Source organism: Balearica regulorum, chromosome 17 (assembly GCF_011004875.1).
Source record: "Balearica regulorum gibbericeps isolate bBalReg1 chromosome 17, bBalReg1.pri, whole genome shotgun sequence".
Classification (NCBI taxonomy): Eukaryota; Metazoa; Chordata; class Aves; order Gruiformes; family Gruidae; genus Balearica; species Balearica regulorum.
Genome location: NC_046200.1, coordinates 5,808,589 through 5,826,088, shown reverse-complemented (window position 1 = coordinate 5,826,088; position 17,500 = coordinate 5,808,589). Strand labels below are relative to the sequence as shown.

General features: G+C 40.9%; 1 protein-coding gene across 1 annotated transcript in view; it reads left to right on the top strand.

Moving 5' to 3' along the window:
• The window catches only part of TMEM132D (transmembrane protein 132D), a 266,118-nt gene that overhangs the window by 212,290 nt on the left and 36,328 nt on the right, over nt 1-17,500 (top strand). The window contains exon 5 of the mRNA XM_075769633.1: nt 10,633-10,776. Within this exon, the coding sequence (XP_075625748.1) occupies nt 10,633-10,776 (144 nt within the window). The remainder of the gene's footprint in view (nt 1-10,632; nt 10,777-17,500) is intronic.

The window sequence follows — 17,500 nt, the reverse complement described above, 5'->3', positions numbered from 1 at the left end:
ATTAAACCAAAGTTGTCAGAGATGGGAGGAGAGGAACAAACATGTCTGTTTAAGACTTGCAACATCCTGTAGTCACTATGGCAGAGATGAATTTTAAAGAGGGTTGTAAAGTAACTAGCTCTGCAGGTGTCATGGGAAAAAGCACGGATCTGCTGGTGAAAGAATTGACTCGTAGACAGTAAAAGCTGAGAAAATTGTAGGAGATGATAGAGCAGCTAGGTAGGATGGAGCAAAAGCATCACGGATTTTGAGGTGAAAATGAGGCATTTGCATTGCGTGCCTGGGTTATGGAGATCCTCAAGTTCGAAAGACTAAGTGGATGCTGCGTGTTTGGTGCTGGAGCTAAAGGCGGTGTTTGGCAAGCCAGCAGTGGAAGAGGGGAGTCCTTTCTGGAGATCAGTAACAAGGAAGGCTGCATCTGTGCCTCTGCCCACATCCGTCGGGCTTCAGATAGGTCAGTGTAAACATGTGGCTGACAAAGGAAACGTGAGTCACCGGGGCAGACTCATGGTGGTAGTTTGGTATGTGAAAATAATGGAATGTTTCGCAGCAGGGCTTCAAAGTATGAACAAAACTGTATGAAGCACTGATGGACAGACCTTAGCAGATGCATCATCATGCGTTACAGGGATAGTGAATTTGTTTTCAGGTGTGAATTTGTTGGTAAAACAATAGAAAAATCTAAACTTACTCAGAAAATAAAAGATTGAATCTCCTTTTGTTCCCTCTGTTTTGCACATCTCTGAGGACTCTGATGGGGCCCGATTCCTACATGGCCTGAGTCTGGGGAAGCCTTGTACAGAAACCTTGTTCCCCAGTAGCATAGAGACATCATTTATACCTCTGTGATAAGCACTTAGAAATATTTTTCTGAGAAAGTTGATGTAGCTACTGTGATCATTGACTCGTTTACATATTCCTCATCTATATCTGTCAATAGTTCCGGTCAGTGCAGAAACAGGCCTCCTCCCACGTGTGATTATGTGGGTGGGAGAGAACAGGTAATGGAGTACGAGAGCAACGCATGTGAGCAGGGAGGTCTCCCTGCTAAAACAACAGCTTCAATTATCGGCTGAGCCCAGCATCCATTGCAAACTTTGCTACGTGTACCGTATTACACAGAAATTTGCAAAGTCCTGTATCCTTTAACAAAGTGAAGTGGGATGGTACTTCCCGTGTTTTATTTTAGGTAGCAGCTAACCTTCCCTGGAGAAACTGTGAGCGTCCCCCTCCTCCCCTGTCCCCTTCCCCTGTTCTCTGCCTCAGACTCCTTCCAGCTCCCCAGCTCCCACCCTTCCCAGCCTCAGCTCTCTTCCAGCTTGTCGCTTGCTGTGACAGTGCAGAAATGTGGTTGTGGCCAGAGCAGGCAGTGAGGACTGGGGCAGGAGGGAGGCACAGAGCCCTGTCCCTGCCACCGACCCCGGGGGCAACAGCGGCCACAGGACAGGGAGAGGAGCAGAGCGTGCGGGGAGGGAAGGATGCAGATTTGGTTGCTGTCTGGCTCCAGAAAGCAGAGAATGACAGAAAAGGACCTGTCAGATGTCTCTGCTGGATATTTCTGCATCCCAGGGGCTGCTCTAATCTGCTCCTTGTTGGCCAGGCCCCCAGGATCTGTAGAGCAGATGGGGAAAGGGTTCCCTGGCTGGGGCCCTTGGTGTTCCCTTTGGACCACCGAGTGCACGGGGGTTAGCAGAAGATGGGAAGGATTTGTATGCAGCTCAGAACACAGTCTGGGAATGACAGCAGCAAGCTGTGGAAGAAAGAGAAGAAAAAAAAACCCAAAACGTATTAAACAAGGCCAGTGATTTGTTTTGGGATTTTTAATGCTTCCCTCCCTGAAAGTGAAGCTGTTTCAGTCAGTTTGACCCCAGTCTTTCTGGCTCTGCTACACATCACACCAAATATTTACTCTGCTAAATTGCCTTGCTAGACTCTCATTGGCATCTTTTCTTTGAAGTGATATCCTAGAGCTTTCATTTTGTTCCTGGAAATCCCTCCATCACACCCCATAGTCCACCCCTTACAGAGCTCCAAACCCCCTGCAGGCACCAAACCTCTGCATTACGGTTCCTAACTGCAGGCCTGAGAATCAAAAGAGCCTTCATGCTGGCACTTCAATCTGGGAGCTGAGATACTGACCCCATGTGTGAAATTTTGATTGGGTTTAGCTAATTTCGCATGACATGTCCCTACCAGTCTCCCCAGTCTCAGCAATTCGGTGGCATCAGACACAGTGTATTCATGTACCTTAGGCCAGATCTCCCAGCTCGGCTTTTCTGAAAGGTCTTCCTTTGACAATCAGACATGCCTTTCCCTCCTGCAATGATGTCTGAAAGTGCTGGCAGCCTGCTTAGGAAAAGCAAAGAAGAAATTCTCCCCAAGTTTGTTTGTTTGTTTGCTTTTAAGAGCAAACCTTGTTGATTATCAGCTAAAGCAGTCTGTCTAGAGACCAAAATCAAGTATGCACACACAACTTGATGGAGTTACAGTTTGGAGCCTGTGAATTAATTAGCAATTTCTCTGAAGAACCGCAGCCTGACAATCCACAGACTTCATAGCTCTCTGACTTTGATAAACAGACAATGTACACGACAGATTCCTGGGATCACGGTAGCCTACTTAGCACTGCAAACCACCAAAACACCAAAGGAGGACTTGCCAAAAGTAAGCCAACACAGTTCCTGAATGTTAGGCATCAAAGCATTAAAGGGACCTTGTAATTTTAAACCTGAGACAAATTAAAATGTGCATTTACTCTATGGGTAGAAAAAAATGAACTCCTCTGGGAAGATTTGACTTCTTAGCTATCAGAGCATAAAGGAGATCCAGTACGGCTTGGATAGCTTACTGGTAACGTTACCAGCTGTCCCGTTGCTAAATAGTTCATTACCCTCTCTAGGAAGTTTGCCTGTGTGCTGCCTGCTCCCAGAAATCCTTAGCAGAAAATACAGGCTTAAAATGACACACTTGTGCTCTGTAAAGTCACTGTTAAAAGCATTAAAACCTCATGTGGCTTTACCCCAGCAGCAGGGCTGTAAATAACAGCACCGAAAACAAAGGCAATGTCCTGTCACCCCTACTTTTTCTTGCATTTGTTGTGTGCTTGCCACGTTCCACCTTCAAGAAAAGCATTACCTGTTGGTAGGTGGTTCAGCAGCTTGACCTCGGATCTGAGCTGTGGACTGGATGCTGTGCTAATAACAAAAAGAAAAAGAAAAAGATCCCTGTTTTGAGGCGATTCCAGTCTAGATACACGACACAGACAAAGGTGAGGAAAAGGGACACAACAGGCAAAGGCATTTTTCTCTCCCTTGGAGTGGGGTAATTTATTTCCTGGCTTTTTCATCACTTAAAGATGTGGAATTGCATCCCACAATAAGAGGCAGTGTCCCCAAGCCAGGATTGCCTAGTCGTAACAGCATACAAACGTGAGACACGGGAATTTACCGGCGTGAACGGCAGCTTCACTTCAGATACAGTAGCACTTGGATTTTGCTTCTAAGATGCATTTCTTTCCTTCTTGAGCTTTTTACTGAACGTTACAGGCTGTGTAATGAGACACCTCTTAGTGCTGGTCATCTTATTAATGATCCCACTTTTCCATTGTAACACCTACCTGTTATTTTGCTCCTTCTCTCCCTATTTACTACACACATCACATCTTACATGTTTAGCTTTTCTTTCCCCCACCTCAAACTTAGCAGTGACAGATTCTATCTAGACAGAGATGAAAGTTTGTTAGTGAGTATATACAATAGCTAAAAGGCTTTGCAAAACTTGACTCTAGGATTACATATAATATGGTATTTTTCCTGAAAGCCTCATGTGTGACAGTAGGAGGGGCAATCTGTGATTATCCCATGTTGCTTTTTTTCTCTACAACACAATCCGGCCATTGGCTCTTCTCTGTTTTTAACTGCAAAATCGTGATTGCCGTGCGTTATATCTTCGTGTGGCTTTGTTTCACTGCTCATCCTTGCCAAATCTGCTCACTGCGCGAGCACCGCTGCTGCCCCAGAGGAGGAGGAGCGGGAGCGTGGCTGGAGGTGAGTCAGCCCCCCCGCATGGCGGTCTAAACTGGCCGAGGAATCACAGACTGAAAAAGAAGGAATGAAAAATATATTCAGGCATTGATTCTGCCACACATTTCTTTCTTACCAATGGTTTTGCGATGACATTTTGCTATTAAAAAAAAATATCCATTTTTCCCTCTAGGAGCTGCGTGGAAGACTTGGAGTCAGCAGGTGGATATATCCAGAGAAACGTGTATTTGGGTTTCTGTTTAGGGTCCTTTTTAACCCTGTGTCAGCACACCTGACTGGAGATCTCTCGCCTGTACCAAGCTAAAAGGAAACTGATTAAGTAGCAAGTGCTTAAATTAAATGTGATTAATTTGCTTTTATATCCCCCCTCCTCTCTCCCACTCCCAGCGACTTCACTCTGCGCAATGAAAGGTGCACACGTGAAACCAAACAGCTAACTTTGAAGTTCATGTCAGCCTTTTCACATTTTTGCATTCAGGTTTCACCTCCATTTCTCACGCTTGCAGTGTTTCAACTTGTACTTGCAACTCTTCCATTTATATTAAAGGCCTCACAAATTATTTTGTGTTATTTCTGGCCCCAGTTCTTTTATTCATTTGGACACAGAAGAATTACAGCTAATTTTTCAATTTAATTATTTTTTTCTTTTTGGTGTGCATCCAAAAAGCTCGGAAATCACAGAGAAAATAAAGAACTTAGAATTGTATTTTATTTATTTCAAGCTTTCAGATCAAGTACTATGATATTTTAGGAACTGAACTCAAGCTGTTTGCAAGCTCAGAGCTGACCATAACGTACTACAACCGAGGAAATTTGCTTTGGAGCATTTTCAGTTCCTCTGCGCCACCATGTATCTAGCCCCACCAGCTGCTTCTAAAACTCGTACCTCAGCTGCTATAATCTTATCATTAAAGGTGGATTTAAGTTTTAAGAACCAATGAACAAATCTTTGTGCTTGCAACCAGAAGCTGGGAGATGACTCTGCATTTAAGGTGCAAGCTCAGCTTTACTCCAGCGTTTAGTGCTAATCCGGTATAATCAAGTGTCAGACGGTATGAACGCGGAGCAGCTCCTTTAGAGAGATGCATCTATTTGCTTTATTGTTCAGCTGCTGCTTTCTGACTTTTCAAATCCCTTCTATGCTGTTGGTTTTGTTTCCTATCCTTGCAGTGGTAACATGAGGAAAAAAGCTGAATTTGACCACATCCATGAGGATGTCAAGCAGTTAGGCTTTATTGGTTTAGAAGCTTACTAAATTTAAACAGAAGCATTAACATGGCCTTAGGCTCTCTTGACAGTTATAAACTCTTCCTTGGGGGGATTTCTGTAATGCTTTCTAATCAGCTTAAGGAGTTAATTAAACAGCTGTCACTTAGCTTCTTAATTCTGAGACTTGATGCTAAATAAGATTTGAAATTAGTTATGCATGACTGAAGCATGGATTCTCTGATATAAATAAGATGGCTGCTAGCTGAGGAGGAGGAGGAAGGTCTAGGCCTTCTTCAGATAAATAGTGCAAAAGTTCAAGATGGTACTCTGGATTAACGTTCCACAGACTGATTAATAGAAAAGAAAAGAAAAAAAAAAGAGGAAAATGAGGATATTAATGAATGCCAAATGGGAGGGACTTTCAGGCAGCTATTTATTCTTATTTGGTGATGAGCACTGGACTTCAGGAGATTTCAGTGATCATTTGATTCTCTTCCCTATTGCAGTCTGTACATAGTAAACCCAAAAGCCAAGATGCCTGTTGAAAACAAAAAGGAACATGCTTGATTTTAGAAGTTAGATATTTATCCTGAAAAAATATATTCCACTACTGTAATAAAAAATGTAACCGGAGATCTGCTGTGCTTATAGAACATGTATTATAGTGTTGCAGGGACTTTTTAATACTTTTTTCCTTGTATTTTGTAGTAGGACAAGTATTTTTTCTCCTGAAGGGTATGAGCTGCAGATCAGTCCAAGTTATTTTGAGGAAACATGTCTGCAGGTCGTTTTCGAAAACAAGCTGGTGCCTTGCTCGCTGCTGCTTGTGGTGTTGGGGGGGTTGTGAGGGCTACCCGGGATTCGGCATTAAAACGATGTGTTGAATCATGCTAAAATGCTTTTGGAAGAGAATTGTACTGATAGTACTAAACTTTTCTTTGTCACATAAATCTGACGTGGGGCCTCAAAGCTAAGCACGAATTAGTCATGTATTTATTTCTTTTAAAAGTCATTATTAATACAAACAGTAGGAAATACTGTGTATAGGGAGAGAACTAGGGGAAGAAAAAGAAATCCTTAAGATTTATAAAGATGTTGTTAAAGTCCTTTCTTTAACCCCAGGAATTATAAGGCAAAAGATATCCGAAGGGAAATTAAATTGCAGGGAAGCTACCAATTAAAATTGAAAAAACTAATAGGTATTCACTTCTGCATTTCTACTTAAATAGATGCTTACTGTGTACATCTTCTGAATATGTTTCTGCTGGAGGGCTTAATATGCTCAGTTATTTAATATGAATCTCTTCAGTAGGCAAAGAACGCTCACTCCAGAATCTTCTTTAAAAGTATTACTATTTTTTTAATGTGGTAGCAATTTCAGAATAAAGATTACCTGGTCTTCCACTTCTATTACATAGAGAAAGATGTTTTTCTTGATTATTTCATTTTATTATTGGGGGGTTTGGTGTATGTGAATTATAGAGATATGCTATGTAATAGTTAAAGTTCAGCATCTTTTTAATAGCTGCTCAGGGAATCAACTTTTAGCCATTAAAATATTTGGCTATAGCTTTGCAAAAGCATAACTATTCCCACCTTGCAATGCCCTGACATCATATCTCCTATAATCTATGTTAGTTGTGGATAAAGAACATAATATTTCTTCAGAAGATTCCTTTATCACTTAAGCAGCAAAAAGTAACACTTTTAAATTAGTAACTATTTAGATTTACAGCTTTTACATGCTGAGATTCTGAACTATAAATCTCTATATAGCTAAATAAGTATCATGTTTGTTTCCTCAAGATGAAATAATTTTTACGTGCTTTCACCAGGGGAGCATTAAGCCCTTTCTAACCATTAAACAAATGACTGAAGAATAATTTTACTCTGCCCCTGCTGTGTAAATTGGTGTAAATGGTCATTATGCCTCTCTGTTCAAGGGTGGGATGCAAAACCTCCAAGTCCGTACACACAGAGGTACCAAAGCCTCTGCAAACAGAACATACAGCAAGTTATTCTAGCGTAGCTAAGCACAGCGTCGGACCATTGCCAGCTTGCTTTGCCCTTCTTCTGCTTTAGAGAAATATTGCGTGGATTTGTTTTCCTGGGACAGGACAAGGAGTTGCTGATAGAAAATCAGAAGATCACCATAGATATTTCAATGAACTCCAGGCATTACTTCTTGCCCCCCACCTCCCTCATTTCCTTTGGAGAGAGAGAGGGGACAAAGATTGTTTTGGAGATTTTTATGACTAAGAATCAGCAATACTGTCACACGCACATTGTGCTGATACGGACTATGCACAGTTCTGGAAACACTTTGGTTCTGAACATAGACCTAGAACATGGGTACAGACAAAAACTACAAAACTTTGAATGTGAGATCTTTGATTTTGGATAGAGACAACATATGAATTTGCTTCCTTACCTTAGAATCAGGTATGAATACGCTCACCTCCTTGCATTTAAATATTCTCATTAAAGTCATTGCAATTATTCACACAATTGGGTTAAGTATAGATCTGTCAGACTGTAGCCTCAGACACAAAAAGCTCTGGGACAGGACCCGAGACCATGTTACTGAGCTTTGAAGCCGGCTGAGACTCTGGACATGCAGAAATTCCCTGTGGAGTAGATGTGCTATGCACATGCCCTGGGAAAGCAGCTGAGGAGGAGAACAGGGCAGTGACAGTGAAATAGCCAAGTACAGAGTAGCCTGTTTTCACATGTGTTTCCGTAAAGTGCCAGGTATCAGATATATCAGGATGCAGACTGTATCCAGAATATCCAAAGACAGCACTTGGAAAATTGGGAAAATCGAAAGAAATTCTTGAAGCTTGTGAGAATCATTCTCAGTTACTAGCTCTTGCCAGGGGAAATTACATTTGCCTCTGGTAAGCAGACCTCATTAATCACACTGTTTCAAAGGCTTGGTTATTAAACTTCCCTTTGCTTTATAAAATAATTGCAAGGGTCATACTGTAATGCATCAACTGGAGAAAGAGGGCCGTTCCCGCTTGGGGGAGCAGGTCTTTTCAGCTTTGTACTAAGTGCAAGTAGCTGGGCATGAAGTATGGCCTCAAACAATCCCAGTGAAATGAGATTCATGCCCAACTGTTTGCAAAATCAGGACCTTATGCCTGGATTCTGTAATTATTGTGGATGCTTAACGGCACTTGTTCTGTCAAGCTGTCCCCGTCTGAAGTGCTGTGGAGCCTATAGGAGAGTGGCAAGAGTATCTGAATAACCTGCATGCAGTAACTTTGCTGCAAAGCCCAGATCTGAAAAAAAGAAAAAACCCAGGAACTTAATTGCAAAACTTTCTGAGATCCCAGTTACCTGAATAATATATTCTCTGCTGAGAACAAATGTGCACTCAAGACAGAAGGGCCTTAGAGTACAGGCAGATATTCTCACCTTTGTCTGAATTATAATTTCAAAATATCTGAAGGGCTTTTGTGCTGAGGGAGGGAGAGGATTTTCTTCTTAAGTTCTCTTTTTGTGAAATCCTCTTTCACCCTCCCCTAAAGATCACGGTGAGTGAGGATGGGGAGACTTTAGCAAAGCAGCTATCAAAAGACCAGGAGTGTTTTTTCTTTCTTTCTTTAAATATTGCTTTGACTCTGAATAAAGTGTCTCTGTTTCTTTAAGTAATAGGAAAAGGTCTTTTTGATCTTTATCCTTTAGATGAGAGAAATCTCAGCTTCTCTTTAGCCCAAGAGGCAGTAGGGGGAGTCATCATCTTCTGGTAACTTGGTTTCAATCTCCTACTTTGTTGTCTTCCACAAGTAAAATCAGGTCAGTCTCAGAGCTCATAGCATGAGCTATTTAGATAACGAGAAGCTAGCACTTGGGGGGCTTTGGAAGCCTTTATTTCACAGGAGCCAGCTGAAATCAAGAGCCTCTTGTTCCACAGGATAGTCCATGATTTGCAGGCACTGTTCTGAAAAGCTCAGAGACCTTTCCAGGAATGAGCAGTATCTTGCAATTAGGAGCGGAATAATTCAGGCACCAATTTGTGCTCTCTGTGTGTCTTGGCACAAGTCAGCAATATCTGCTGTGCAAGACTGATGTGACACCCAGGTAGCTGACAGTGCTGTTGGGTCTCGTGCTCGTCATACAATCAGAACTCAGTGCTTTTAAATTAGAAGTGATACATCAAACAGAAGGAATGCATTTTGCAATAATCATCACAACAATGACATACCAGTGACACCGGTCACTGCAGAGCTCGTTTTCTTTAAAGACCCCAGGCCGTTCTCAGCGTCCTTCCTTTTTGGGAGAGGATGGTTTTGCACGAGCCCCGTTAAAAGGTAAACAAACAAGTGCTTGCCCACCATTAGCCAACAAGAGCCTGGATAAGTCCTAGAAATTATAAGTCATTTATGCAGGACCAGAATGGTGGCACTCAAACTACTTCCCTGGGAGGCATAGCAGGGGAAAGCAGATCTTATCTCTCATGAGGGACAGTGCCACCAGCCCATTTTACAGGCTGTGAATTGCTGAATCTGTCAACGTCGCATCCCAAAGAGCAGCCTGATGCCTGCCTCTAAGACTTCCATGCCCATGGCCAGTCTGAGCGTCCAACTGAACGTGCAGTCAGAGGCCGTGCTAAGGCACGCCGTGCGTGCCGGGTGGTTTCATGTGCTATCAGGTGGCTTTTGTAGCAGCTGTTATCCCTGTGCAGGCTGTCTGCAGGCTGGGAGTTAGAAAGTGTGGGTATTGCAGAAGCCACCTCCCACTGCAGGGACTTGTAAAAGATCACCCCGGAGATAAGGGGCAAACTGGATTTCTGACTGTCCTCAATCCAAACTTGTTCCCTGACAATTATACAGTATTTCTTTGCTCTAAATGTTGACAGTATTTGTCCAAGAGCGTCATAGAATTTCAGTATTTGTAGAAAGCGTCTTGGAAAAAGGTTTTGTGGGTAAACCAGCAAGACGTAAGATGTTATTTTTATGCAATCAGCATAATCGTCAGTGAGCTCCTTAGGATGGAGATTTCAGTATTGCTAGACGCAAGGTACGTCTGGTTTGTGTGGTGCAGGGTCATTCCTCGGGTGTTAGGCTGCTCTGACACTTGATAAGCATTCATGAAATAGCAATTAGGGCATGACAAACGTCTTCACAGTTCTGAATCAGAACTGGGAGTTTGGTTCCAGGTTTAAAGGGAGGAAATGTGTCTTTCTGCCTGCTGCACTTGGAACAGTTCTTGGAACAGAAAAATTAAATTATAATCTTAGAAATTATAGTAAATCTTAGAATACAGAATTAGAACAATCTTAGAAATAATATTAGAAATTAAAGCTTGAATATAGGTGGTACTAATGAAGAAATAGCAAAATATATTAACTAAATGGGCTTTTTTGGTCTCTTAGGAAGCGGAGATCCTGAATACAGCTATTCTCACTGGGAAAACAGTGGCTGTCCCTGTCAAAGTGATCTCCGTGGAAGATGATGGGACTGTGACTGATCTTCTGGAATCTGTGGAGTGCAGATCATCAGATGAAGATGTCATTAAGGTAGGATCATAGTGCTCCATTGCACAAAGGCAGAGGCCCTGCAAAACAGTGGTGTTTTCTAACACAACAAGTTTTTTCACCTTCCTAACTGTTCTACTGCTGAAAGACAAAGGTTTGTTATCGCTGCTATGTATAGGTTGCTTCAGTAGAGCAATAAAACAAACAGAAAATCACACATTTTTCCATCCTGCATGTCAAATACTTGGAATTGTCCGTCACTTTCCCACTTTTGAAATATTTTCAGAGTTCATTCTATGTTTGCCTTTTACTTTTCAGCTGTATGAGTTGTGCAGGGTCAGGAAAGTTGTCAGCTGATGTTCTAGAGAAGGAGGTAATTCCTCTGAAGTTGGTTTGCCACATTGGAACAGGAGCTCTATGATTCAAAGTTCAGGTGTCTTCCTGGTATTGACCCAATAGTGTATTGCAAACAGTATTAGCGTTAAATTTGGAATTTTCTTTGGTCATAATTGCTACTAGGATGTCTCACAAGAAACACGTTGCCAGCCAATCACAGACTGGGAGCTGCTGGTTAAGATGCTTGGCCAATGGATTTACTCTGTACAACAGCTTTATAGCCTAAACTTCCTTGAAAGATAAATGGCAGGCAATAATATACTGCTACTCTTAGTTTTGGCTCAAAGTGTGTACTTTCCTAGCCAGCGGTGAGGAGAGAGCTTGCAGGAATGCCTTTAAGTGCCTTTTTATTACTGAAATCTTAGGGTCAGACTGGACCCTCAAGAAAATTGCTGCTTCTTGAAGGCTTTCAACTTGTACCAATATTACTACTAAAAGCTTGTAAGAAGTCTCGCATATTTCTACTCCGTTTGGTTAATGGTTAACGCACGTTAATGGTAAGGGAAGGACATGGTCACCAGTGATGATTGTGGAAGATATGGTTGGAAGTATTCCAGCATGGTGACAGAAATGTTGGCTTGTCTCCAGCAGCATTTCTCTTTTCACAAACTTATCTGTGACTGTCACTTTAGAAGAGGAAAGGAGAGACATGGCTATAAATAAAAGTTAAAATTGAAATTTTTTTAACATAACCAGCATGTCACAAACTGATTACAAATACTACAGGCCACCCCTCCGGCTGCTGGAAATCACTGTTATCCCATTAACTTTTGTGAACTGCACCATATTGAGGACTTGGCCTTTGTGAAATTTGCCTTAGCCTAAAGCTGACTGGAATGCTAAGCTTTCTTCCCGTTACATTAGTTCATTTTAATTTGGATTCAAACAGCAGAGGGTAGTGTTTTGCTCCAAAGCAAGCCTCCCTGGGCCCCACTGGCTGAAACAGACTCTTCCCAGCGGACGTTCCTTGTCTTTATAGGCAAACAGAGTGTAGGTACTTGGTTGTTACTGTCATAGGGGAAACTGTTGGGAGTTTGAGACATACCTGCAAGTTTAGTAACCTCATGTCGCAGAGGGAGTGGCACCTTGGAGCAGAGTAATTGAAGAATAGAGCTGGATATAAGTTTAAATGGTCTTTCTTGAGATATCTCTAAACAGATTTTAATTTAAACAAAAAATGTAATTTTTACACTCATTGGACTTGTTTTAAGTAATTTCTTCATGATAATTTCTTATACACAAGATGAACCCAAGCAATTTTAAAGTCTAGCATTTTTTATGTTTCTCTTTTAGAATCTACTCAGGGTTTCTATTTATCCGAATAGCCACCATGCTGGTATTTTCTGATTAAATGTGTGTTTCTGGCTGTCTTAATAGACTCTTTTTTTTTGTTGTTGCTTCTATGAAGCTCTTTTGAAGCTGGTAAATCTGCCAAATATAGCAAACTGTTGGACTGAATCTAGGTTTAAAAACAGAAAGAAATAATTTGAGGTCCTTGTTTTGTGGAAGTTAATGGACTACATCTTCACTCACTACCTCACTCATTAACTAACTTCTTAGTTTTTTCAGAGAACTGGAAAAATAATCTGAAAGCAAATATATCATTTGGAAGATGTTTTTACAATAGTTACAATAGTTATAGTTTTGTTATCTGAAGTTTTAGTTTATCGGAATGATTTGGCACGTTCATTATACATTTGTGTAATGGTTTTGTCTGATATTAATCTGCAACAATTTGTAGTATACAATAAAACCTAGCAAAGAGGTTAAAGTGGTAGTACTGCTTAAGTGTATCTCTATTATTAATTCTAAGTACGTGAACATGCCAATAAAGGCTTGTGCACTTAATATTATTCATATAGACACCATTGCACAGTGATGCTAATGATAGGCCCTATGCCAAAACTGGAAATCACTGGTCAGAGATCAAGACATTCTGGGCTTCTGCAAACATCCCCGTAGAATTCACTCCTCTGCAGTAGGAAGGCGTGTTTCAGCAGCATTAAAATGAGTTGCCACTTTAAAACGAGCTCTTAATTGAAAATGTGACTCTGAGTTTCCAGTTTACCTGCTCTGTTTCAGACCGAGCCTTATTCACAGACATCTTATCTAATGAAGATAAAGATATATAATTACTGGCCAGCCTTCAGCATGCAACAGTAATTAGAGTTTCTGTTCTCTTGGCATTAGAGTAGTGAATATAAAATGGAAGAAAAAGTCTGCTTAAAATGCCCATTGAAATATAAAGATTAAGATTACATTTCTTTGTGTCTTTACTGTTGCTGTTTTTCAATGCATCTGTCATGTAGCATCTAACAGATTGATTACATCTTCGTGGCTTAGCTTTTATTCCTATTTTTTTGGTGTTGATTAATGATGAGTTTAAGCTCAATTTCTTTGCAGAATGAGGATACCTCATTCTTCGTTTAGTTTCAGGGGCCACATTTATTACTCAGTTCTTTCATCTGGGACTTCAAAGGACTTTAAAGAGCTGGACCTAATTCTGCACTGATTTGCTTTCTGCCATAGTGCATCGACTTGAACTTGGTCGAATAGGTCAGCACAAAATTTAGTCCATTAAAACAATATTGTTATTGACAAATGATTCTCTGAAATTATTTGTTCCACCATGACAGAATAACCACACCAAAACATGGAGGCATGTTATAGGCTCTGTTTCACAAATGAGGAATCCAAGACACAGAAAAGTTAAGGTGAGAAATTCAAAGTGCTGTAAAGAAGTTCTGACCATTGAAGTAGATGGTAAAACTCCTACTGACCTCATGGAAAAGACAGATTGGTAAGCAGACTTTTTTTGCCGAGTTGTTAACCTGGAACAAATTCTCAAGATAGTTTAAATCAAGAATGAGGAGAGGAGAGAGGAAAAGTCAACAGCTTTTCATTTTGAAAAGACATTTCCATTTCAATATGGCCATTCTTTCAAGGCTCAACAAGCCTAAAAGGCTCCAATGCTCTGGGTTATCAATTGGATGAGTTAATTGAAAATCTGCATTTTGGTTGCCCTGAAATGAAAACACCTTTAGACTCATTTTCTTTGATCAGTTAACTAAAAATTCCAATATATTCTCAGCTCTGTCCAGAAGCTGCTTGCCAGAAGTCATGCGGTGAATGATGCCAACACTGGGAACAGGATACAGTTTCTCTGGCCCTTTTTTTCTATTACATCATGTATTTTGTAGAAGACTCCATTCCAAATCTGTGTGTTATCCAAAATGACAAGGTTTTTAACAAAATACCTTTAGCTTATTTCCTTCTAGAGCATCTTGTGCTTTTCTTAGATCTTGGATAAGGATGCAATAAGGGGAGGTGTACTAACCTTTGTCTGTATTACAAGCAAACTCCTGGGGGCAGAAGGAGTGAAAAGAGGGTTGTAACTACTGTGTACAACCTAGGACTTACAACAGAGCTGTAGGGCTGTCACTTATGTGCAGAGGCCATGCAGGATGTTACAGCATGGTCTCTCACTTTGAATTCCCATTTCCCAAAGCTCTACAGCCAGTTCTGGCCGTGGGACGATTGCCTGGCATTTGTGCTTGCCCTCTGCAGAGCCGCATCTTTCTGACTTTGCGTGAGGAGCAAAGCAGTAATGTTTTCTTTCTGCTTGCTGTACATCAAGTGGCTGCAGCATTGCAAAGCCAGACTGCTCCAGCCACAGCCACATGACAGGAAGTTATTGCTGATCGAGCAAAGGGTTGGTAGCTGCTTTGTTCTGTTCACTTTGCACCGGATTAGAAGGGATAGCAACACACTTGGCAATTTGTAAAATATTACTGCAGACTAATAAATCTTTCAATAACACCTAGTGTGGTTTAATAGGTGGCAAAACCCCTTCTTTTTAATCAAGTGACAGACTTCACAAAAACTGAAGTGTCAGAGCGTTTAAAATAGCCTGAAGCAGACAGTGTTTTAAAACATTAAACTTTTAACAGCTGTTTCTTTTCTTCCTTACACTGGTGCACTTCAGGAAAAAGTTGAATACTTCTAAAGTCAGTGGAGTGACAGAGTTAAAAAATAAAAGGGAGAAGATTATGCAGTCCAGGATTTTATCTGCTCCTTAGTTTAGCATTGACAGTTCCAGTGCTGCAGATTTCACAATCATATTGCTAGTGGCAGTCCATTTGAGTTCTTTTTTACAACACATTCTTGGATACACTTGATTACACAAGTTTTCAGTTCTAGCTTTCAACTGGAAAAGAAAACCCTCATAGCTGCAGGTCAAAGGCATGGGTCCCCAAAATGGAGGTACTGCAAAGATACACAAAAATTTTAAAAATGAGAGTATGAAGAATCCCAGTTCCCCTGTGATCTCTTGAGTTTAAGCCAAGCTAAGAGTCATTTGAGATGCGTGTTATGGTGTGATTGAGCCTAACGGCTCACCGAGTCAAAAGGGGGAAGCCAAGTATTCACCCTTTCCTCGTGTTTGCTCCCAGTGGAGGGAGACGGACAGAAGGAAGAGGAAAGCATCCCAAAGTGGGGGCAATGCTAAGTGGGAGAGGGGGAAGAGTGAGGAAGAGCAAACCTCTGTTTCAGAAGCAGTGATCTATTAAACTAGCTAACCAGAATGTACAATATCACATTCAGGTGAGCTTGTCTCATGGGGTTTGGTTGCTCGGGGTTCAGAGGACCCAAATGTAAAGAAAAAGCAGATGTAATCGGCAAAGTTTGCTGAATGATATCAAAGAAAATACTTTCCCATCAACAAATGGGATTTTGTCTAGATTGAACACTTGCATAGAATATAGTTGTGTAGGGCTGAATTTTGTACCAGATAAATAAATCTCTGCCTTGAGGGTTCAGTGAAGATCAAGTTCATGCCATGGTTTTCCACAATATAATGTGCTTTCTCTCACCAGCTGAACTGCCTTATTCCATCCCAAATAATTTTGATCTGTCTTGAAACAAACATTTGATTTGTCAGCAAATGGATGTTTTTATTTTCTGCAACGTCTAAACATTTCATTTTGATAGAAAATGATGAAATCATGTCCTGTCATTTCAACTCAGTTTCAGTATTCCTGACATCAGAATCTTTCTGAACTTTTCACCTTAGGATGAAGCAAATGTGAGAAAGAAAATACTTTTTCTGATCTGCTTTAGTAGACAGGACAAACTCAGAAAAATGGACTATGAAAAATAAAAGTTGTAATAATAACCATTGAATTCAGTCCATGTGCTGTTGATATTGGTTATAAAGGGAGCAGGAACAGTTTTAATCTCTCTTTGGTTTGAAGAGCAGGCATGGCAAAGATGAGTTCTGAATGTAGAACTGGTATAACAGTTCCACATTTCCCAGGAATCATTTGAAACTCACCTAAAGCTGTTGAAGTTACTGGATTGGTCTCTTTCATATTCTGCCAGTTCATCAATCTGATATGAATCTTGAGAAGTAACAAGGTTTTTGTGGAGTTGTTTGCCTTGTTGTAATCATCCATACTGAAAATCCCAGTGTGACTGCTACAGTTGCTGTTGACTACAGTTTCTTTATATTTATGAAAGGCTATAAGCTTATAAGATACAAAACTTCTCTCTAACGGAAAAATTCAAATAATTCCTGAATTGAGACTTCCTCAAAATTCTGCAGAAGATACCCAGAAATCTGTCTCTTTGTGCTTAATGGGAAAGAATATGTGCTTTTGTAGAGCCAGGGATGATAATTTCTATCTTTCTGTGGGTATTTCTGTTCCTTTATTGGGAGGAATATGTTTACATCCATAAAAAGAATGAGGTAAAATCTAAAGAATATCCAAACAGTGATACCAAAGGGGATCTGACTAGAGCAGCTGCAGTCATTTGCTGAACCCAAAAGGGGCCAGTGAATGTCCCTAATGTATTAAACAATTGCTAAGGTGCAATTCTGTGGCTGTTTAAAACTAACCAACATGGAGCTGCCATCCCTGCCTTTCTGCTGGCCATGAGTGCAGCTGAGTGAAAAGGATTCAATTTTTTTTTTTTTTTTCTTCCCCCCTGTGAAGATGCTCAGGAACTTTTGTGAAGATCTTCCAAGTGGCTCATCTATTTCTGACTCAGATTTTTACAGCAAAAGATACCCGCACAGGAATATCAAAATCACCTTGCCTTTCAAAGGGGATTCAGGGTCTTACTGGTTTTAGCTGCTTTCAACACCCAACTCACTATATACTGAATCCCACTATTGAGAAGTCCTCCATCGTCTCAATGAAAAGAGATTGGCTGATCTCTAGAAAAAAATGTGCCGAGGAAGTAAGGAACAGACAAGCTGAACACAAAGGGAAATTAGTTCTCTTCTTTATTCCGCCAGGCTAAACCATCAGTGCATTCTGAAGCGCGTGATGTTACACTGATCTAAATGCAAACTAAATTGGGCTCAGAT